This window comes from Nanorana parkeri, unplaced genomic scaffold (assembly GCF_000935625.1).
Source record: "Nanorana parkeri isolate BGI_ZX_2015 unplaced genomic scaffold, ASM93562v1 scaffold330, whole genome shotgun sequence".
Taxonomy (NCBI): Eukaryota; Metazoa; Chordata; class Amphibia; order Anura; family Dicroglossidae; genus Nanorana; species Nanorana parkeri.
This window is the reverse complement of record NW_017306598.1, coordinates 531407-539081: the sequence shown is the minus strand read 5'-3', so window position 1 is coordinate 539081 and position 7675 is coordinate 531407. Positions and strand designations below refer to the sequence as shown.

General features: G+C 41.7%; 1 protein-coding gene across 5 annotated transcripts in view; it reads right to left on the bottom strand.

Moving 5' to 3' along the window:
* The window catches only part of COL11A1 (collagen type XI alpha 1 chain), a 199621-nt gene that overhangs the window by 164342 nt on the left and 27604 nt on the right, over positions 1–7675 (bottom strand). For all 5 annotated transcript variants that reach the window (XM_018558297.1, XM_018558298.1, XM_018558302.1 and 2 more), the window contains exon 2: positions 6684–6851. In XM_018558297.1, coding sequence (XP_018413799.1) covers positions 6684–6851 — 168 coding nt within the window. The remainder of the gene's footprint in view (positions 1–6683; positions 6852–7675) is intronic.

The window sequence follows — 7675 nt, the reverse complement described above, 5'->3', positions numbered from 1 at the left end:
CCTCTGAGGGACCGAGCAGAACAGCCGAGCCAAATGCCGCTCGGCGGCATTCGGCTATTCTCTCACTGCTGTTCGGGATCTTTCAGAATAGCCCGAACAGCAGTGTGAAGCCTGCCGGAGGTTCGGCTCAGCCGATCCAGATGTTGGATCGGCTGAGTCGAACTCCTTCTGCACTTCAGGTCAGCCGAACATGCTAAGCATGTTCGGCTGATCCGAAGCCACACGAAGCAAGCCGATGTACGGCTGATTTCAGCCGATGTACGGCTGAAATTAGCCGTACCAGCCTGAAGTGAATAGCCGAACAGTGTTCGGCTCACTTCACTTCTGATCGGTCATTCACTCGGCTGCCCTCGGCAGCTTTGTGAATAGACCCCTATGTTTAGATGAAAGGACAGGACACTTTACTGCCACCAAATGGAAGTGACATTTCAAGGTCACTGCACACTTTCACTTCTGCTTGAGGAATAACTCGCTAGTAGACTCAAAAATGTCACTTCCTGTTGTTGTCATTGCCATACGCCATTTCATCATAGCACCCTTTGATGATTGGATCTGAATTCTGTACAGATTTCTTGGATTTATGGCCAAAGTTTTCTGTCACTGAAATTGAGAGAGAAGCTTGCAAAGTCCTGCTACAGAGATGCATCTAAAAGGTAATACATATATTTTTTAATACTTTTTAGGTGTGATGTGCGAATGAGATCACATAGCAAACATATAGAGGGTTATTCACAAAGCTGCCGAAGGCAGCCGAGTGAATAACCCACCTGAAGTGAATGACCCACCCGATCGCTGTTCGGCTATTCACTTCAGACTTGTACAGCTGATTTCAGCCGTACATCGGCTGAAATTTAGTTTTCTGTCACTGAAATTGAGAGAGAAGCTTGCAAAGTCCTGCTACAGAGATGCATCTAAAAGGTAATACATATATTTTTTAATACTTTTTAGGTGTGATGTGCGAATGAGATCACATAGCAAACATATAGAGGGTTATTCACAAAGCTGCCGAAGGCAGCCGAGTGAATAACCCACCTGAAGTGAATGACCCACCCGATCGCTGTTCGGCTATTCACTTCAGACTTGTACAGCTGATTTTAGCCGTACATCGGCTGAAATTAGCCGTACATCGGCTGAAATTAGCCGTACATCGGCTTGCAGTCGTACATCGATTGAGCCGAAGTGACGAACACGTTCGACTCTGGATCGCCTGAGCCGAATCTCCGGCAGGCTACTGGCTGCCATTTGGCCTATACTCATAGATCACGGCTGGCTCCGCCTAGCTGTCAGTTGCTTCGGCTCACTCAAGCCAAAGCATATGCCTTCGGCTCAGCCAGCTTCGGAAGCTGTACGGGCTATAGTGAAAAGCCCATACAGCAGCCCTTCTGTTCGACTGAACTGGGCTCCGTCTGCCGAAGGATCGGCCAGAGCTACCGCTGATCCTTCGGCTAGCTTTGTGAATAACCCTCATAGTGTGGTTTTCTCAAATTTGACTGAAAAAGTGGAAATATAATTTAGGGTTCCTATTGCTTCATTTACTATCTATATACAATATATTATGAGTGCAGCTGTATTTTATTGTTAATGGGGAAGAACAGCAAGATGAACCATGTTTATTCTTACCATTATGTAATTAAACTGACTTGTTTGCCTAGAGCAAATTTTCACTGGAGACAATTTTAAGTGCATTTTTTACATTGTAGTTCATTTCAGTGTCCATCATCTTCAAATGGACATATCTCAAATTTCTAAGACAAGAATATAACTTGTTCTGGCCAGTTACACATACTTGAAGTGGTTTCGTATTTAACAGCCTAGAAGATACAGCAACAACTTGTTCCAAATAATTTAGTTATATGAAGTGAGCATCAAACTGACTATTTGGTAACTAAAGGTACAAGTCCAGTTACAATGGCCTACATGGACACTAACTAGTCTTAGCCAAGTCTCTTTATAAGTAAACTTCCGAGTGATTAAGATAAAACTGGTGATATTCAGAATGATGTACATCGCAGTTTCTCAACCAATTTGATGTGTACCCCAATGGGTATGTATAGCAGCCTTGAGGGTACCTATGCATCTACCATATATGTGTAAGTGTGCCTATCTTTTACATGCAATACCAACAAAGGTTACATTTGTCAGGGGGTATTTGATGTAGTTTATATAGTGCATACCAGCAGGTTAGTAACTAATGTTCCTTTCTTGAATATACCTTACCATACTTAGTGTGAAGTGTAGGCATGAGCACTAAATATTGGTATGAGCTAAGATCTTAATGGCAAGTTCCCTTTCCTATTATCTGAGATAATAAAGATCTCCCATATCAGTAGATGAAAGAAGAGTGTTTTATAAGTAAAAGAGAGCCAATCATTTTAAAGAAGGCATTCTGCCTTTGTAGCTTTTCTTCTTGGGGCACAGATTCTATCAATCTAATTTGCAGGTATAGCATCCAAGCTCCCCTTGGAGGTAGAGCTGGGTTAAAAAGTTGACTAAGCATTTAGACTGACCATTGTTCAATGAATTGGGTCAAATAAGAAGGTTTAATGGAGGTCCAGTGAAGGAAAGATGTGACTCTTGTTCCGAAGGGAAGTCAGGGTTATCAATGATAAGGAAACAGAGGGCAACCCTTTGTTGTCCCATTATGAATCAAGTAAGGGTGGCATAGGGAACCATTAATCCTAATTTTAGCTGTGGGAAAAGTGTACAAGGCCTTGATTTTGTCCACGGGCAATTGTGGAAAGCCAGTGTTCATGAGGGATACACAAAGAAAATTCCAATTTACTCTATTGAACGTGGGGGATAGAGTGTCATCTAGCTTAATTAATTGGGGATTTGGGATTTTTTTCTTTAGTATCATTTCTGGCTTCTCTTTTTGGTACAAACCCTACTTGTTCCTTGTGAACTTAAAGAGGGAATAAAAAGTATGGTTTCATGTGCTAGGGCTTTTAAATATAATTTAAGTCCAAATTTATAAACGAGACGGGATGCTAATTGTTACAGTGCATTGTGTCTTTATCATTAAAATGTGTGAAAAATAAATAAATATTGTATTTGATGCAGGGAGCAGTTACAAAATGAGAATTCTGTGTTCATCAGTCAAAAAAATATTGTGATTAATTTCTAATCATAAAAGTTTTTGCTACAATATGCCATCCTGTATTGCTCTGAATACCATCAGTTTAATTATTACAGTCCTGTGTATTGTAGGTTAAATTAGTTAAGTCAAATGCTATATTGCAATATATGCTTTATGTGTATCTAAGTAGCTTCTTTTTGATTCTGTAAAGTTCTGATTGGGGCAGGCCCAAGAAACTTTTTAACTCTTGCTCCACCACCAACATCCCCGCCAGAGGCAGCCTTCAAAGGCGGACTGGTTAATTAAATGCCTCTGTGAAATTCACATGTCTTTTCAGAATCTTTCGAGTCTTGGCTTGTAAGTGGATGCATAGGAAAGACACTTGTAACATCTTGTTTATTTATAAAAAAAATTTTTTTAAAAATCAGTCAGTTACATATTTATAACAGGCACACAAAGCTGGGAAGCCCTACACATCACTGGATTCCAGCTGCAGAAACCCCTAAGAAAACAGATGTGTTCTGGTTAACAGATGTGCACTAGCATGTCTTTCTGTCTACTTAGGGAGGAGATAATTGTTTGACTACTGTCAAACAGAAACTTAATGCGATAGCCATAAAATCTAAATGTGTTTAAAAGTGGCAAAACTGATGTTATAACCTGGGCCAGATTTTAATCACCCCCCTTAAGGACCACAGATTAGAGCACACAGTCCAAAATGCCTTTTGTAATATAAATAGCATATGCAGGGGAGGGTTGATGCTTGAGTGAAAGGGGACTGGAGCTAGAGAGAGACTCTGAGCACAGGACAGGTGGAGGAAAGAATGAGTGAGGCTGGAGGCTGGGAGTGCCCAAATGGCAGATGACAAGTTTCAGACTGTCATCTGGATGCAAAGAAGACTGTGGGTGCAGAAATAGTGAGGTTGAGACTGTGGGTATTGCTGAGACTGTGGTACAGTTGAGGAACAATGGAGGCTGTGGATAAAGCAGAAACAAGGCTGGGGTGCAGCATATGAGATTTTGGCTGCAGGTGCATCCGTGGCTGGGCTGCAGATGCAATGAAGACAGGCGTGGGTGCAGAGGTGACGTTGACTGCATGTGCAGCACTGGAAGAAGATGTAAAGTCCAGGCTAGGGAGCAACAGAGACTAAGGATGTGCATGCAGCAGTGTCTTGGCTGTGGGTGCAGGCTATGAACAGGCCAGGAACAGGCTAGGTACAGGATTTAACAACTTCAGTAGCTCTGGGAGTAAATGACACCATGCTCGATCAGTGACAGAACATCCCGCTTGAATTTAAATAGAAGAAACTGTCATGTGACTCTGGGTATAACCCAGAAGTGCCCACAGGCACAGGAGTCCAAAGAGGTGCCAGTGCTGGAGTGTGGAAGATAAGTAACTTTGACACAATTTCACAGGAAAGAGTTTCTTGAAGTAAACGGAAGTAAGTTAGTCCTGCAGTTCAGCTTTATGGTTAATACGGTATGCATTGGATGTGCACAATTCAACCTCCCTAATATCTTAGGCTGCATTCACACCTGGGCGTTCCAAATAGGCATGTTTTATGCTAATTTTTAAGCCTGTTTTAAGCAAGTTTTTTTGTTCAATAAAACGCGCGTTCGACGCTCGTTTTTTACCTCCCTGGCGGTATGATTTCTTTTTTCTTTTTCCTTTTTTTCTCTATCTTTCTTCCTTTTTTTGTTAACTTTTAAACTTCCCACCGGTTCCGCCCCCCTGCGACGTGGACGCTCGCAAGGGAAAGAACACGGAAGACGGCAGCGGCGGCCGGAGGACACAGCGGGGATCACGGACAAGGTAAGACCTACGATGCATTCCTGAGTGTACCTCGGGGTTACCGCTTTGTTAACCCCGAGCCACACTCGGGAATACCAATGGATACACGCTGAAATCCGCCCCAAAGAAGCTCCAGTACTATTTCGGGCGTAGGTCGCTTTTCAGCGCCAAAACGCCCACCTGGGCGTTTTGACGGCCAGGTGGGAACCATGCCCATAGGAGTTATTAGGTTTTCGCTGCTTGAGCATTTTTCAACGCTTCGATCAGCGCTGAAAAATGCTCAGGTGTGAACCCAGCCTTAGACTGTAATTCATACTGACTAGAAGTTAACTAAGCGTGTTCATATTTAAGGAAAAACTAGTGAAACTCAAATGCATCTTTTATATGTCTTTTAAAACCCTTTAATGAAACCACATATTTCTCATGTTTGTTCTTCTTGTAATTTTTTAACAGCTACATTCTTGTACAAGTAATTTTGTATCTCATATAAAGGCAACCTCAGTGTGACAAAGAGGTAAAATGGAATGCAGTAATCTATTGAAAGACTATTTTAAGGGATGGTAATATGAACCTTTCATCATAGAATACACAGATGAAGACTGTCTGGGTTTAATTATGCAACTGCACAACTGGAAGTTTCAAGCTATTGCAGGGCATTGCTGTGAATGTTACAAGACATCATGTAACAACCCATCTAATAGAGAAAGGTGTTCCCAATAGCAACCAGTAAGGTTCTTCCTATCTAGCCTATCCATATAAAATGACAACTGGAATCCAGATCTTTTCCTAACTGCTCAATAAGTCTTTTTGCTTCCCTCCTATGCAAACTTCATATGCATTTTGTAGACAGTTGCCATTGGCCAGGAGCGCCTTGCAGAAGAGAAACAGAGGGCTAAGGGCTTTTTCACCCCCAAATTGCACATCTTAGGGTGCGTATTAAACACTGGCGTGAGTTTTTTAACTTGTGTTTTTTCACACGCATTACAGTTGGGTTTTAATGATCGGCTTGTTTTCTTTTGTTTTACTGCTTTTACCGTGCACTGCAGTGGGGCTGTGCATACATGTTACTCTTTTTTTTCAGCACACACTAACAGAGTGCATTGGTGTGAACTGAAACCATAAGAGATAAGGCTTTGTGCTTTGTCTCTGTGTTAGGACTGCACTGGGCAACAAACCCTAAAGCCCTGTTCACACCTTTACGTTTTGTCGAGCGTTCAAGGCTCTATGAACGCTCTACAAAACGTACAAACATGAAAATCCCATTGTTTTCTATGGTTATGGTTCACACCTTTCCGTATTTCCGCCCGTCTGAAACGCCCTACAAAACGGCCTACGCTCAAACAAGTACATGTACTTCTTTGGGCCGTTTTTGTTGGGCGTTTCCACTGAGATACAGCCAAGTAGCCCTCGGAAACGCGCGTTTGTCGCACGTTTTTTTTACCGCGAATCGCGGTAAAAAAACGCGCGACAGACGGGCATATTCAATACGCCTTGGTGTGAACCCAGCCTTAATGTCTGAAATATACAGTGAGAGGAAATGTGACCTCTGATTTGTTAACCTGGTTACTCTCCTAGTAAGTGTGAAATCCCCCTCCCCACCACCAACAATCCACAATCAGCAGTTGATGTAGTCCAGTTGACAGTTATCTAATAATCTGTGAGCTACAAAATTAATTTTTTTCATTTTTGAGGTTTTGGCCAACAGATTAGTCAAATGCATTTACTCAAACACGGTTTTTATATATTTTAGTACTCTCTTTAACATTTAGAATAGTCAATAACACAATACACAACAGGAATATTAGATGATCTTACCTGGGTATAATTGGTTCATTGGTACACTAAGCTGGGCATTTTTATGAACTTTGTATGCTGTGTCTGATCCCTTGGATGCCTTTCTGTTTGTGCAAAACCCTGCTGTTTTTGACACACCTTCTGGTGTATTGTGAAAATCTAATGCTCTAAGTACATCGACTGGTCCAGCTGAAAAAGATGAAAGACAAAGAAAAGGTTAGGGAATCTCACATTAATTAATAGAGTCACAGACTACATTAATGTTACAAGATTATTATTCTAAATTTGGCAAGTAAAAATCCTTCCTGGGCCATTATTTATTTCATAATTCAAAGTAATTTATAAACTTAAAAAATAAGACATACCGACAACAAGGCAAATAGTACTGTTGAAGATGTGTTACCGCCTATGGAAGGTACAGTAATCCATAACACTTTATTTTAGTAAAATGTGGTTGTATTCTATTGATGAGCTGCAATATTTGGGAGGGGGTGCATGTGAGCCACAAAATCCAAAGGATTTGGCTCAGTCTGAAAAGGGAAAGTAAGTTCTTAATTACTATATGAGTATGGTGCACCACATAGTGCCTGGCTTTGATACTTATTTTTTCCTTAACGAAGAACTCAGGGGGAAAATTGTATTAACCCTTGCAGTGGGGCTACCCCCGCACTGCAAGGGTCAACTGCCAATTTGTGTCTAGGCGCTAATAAAAAAGTTATACTCACCCGATCATCTGAGCTAGCTTGTTCTTAAACAGGGCCGTAGAGCCTCTCTCCCCTCTCTAAGAATACTTGTGTCATCACGTTCTATACAGATGTATAGATGCGAGGACACTGAGAAACATTCCATCTGTGCAGTGGAGGAGGAGGCCCGCTTCAGTGACTGGAGAAGCAAGGAGTCATCTCGACTGTTTTGGTGAGTACAAGTTTTTTTTAGCACCTAGACAAAAATGAGCACTTAATCCTTTCAGTCCATGGAAAACCCCACTGCAAGGTTTAATAAATCCCCCCCCC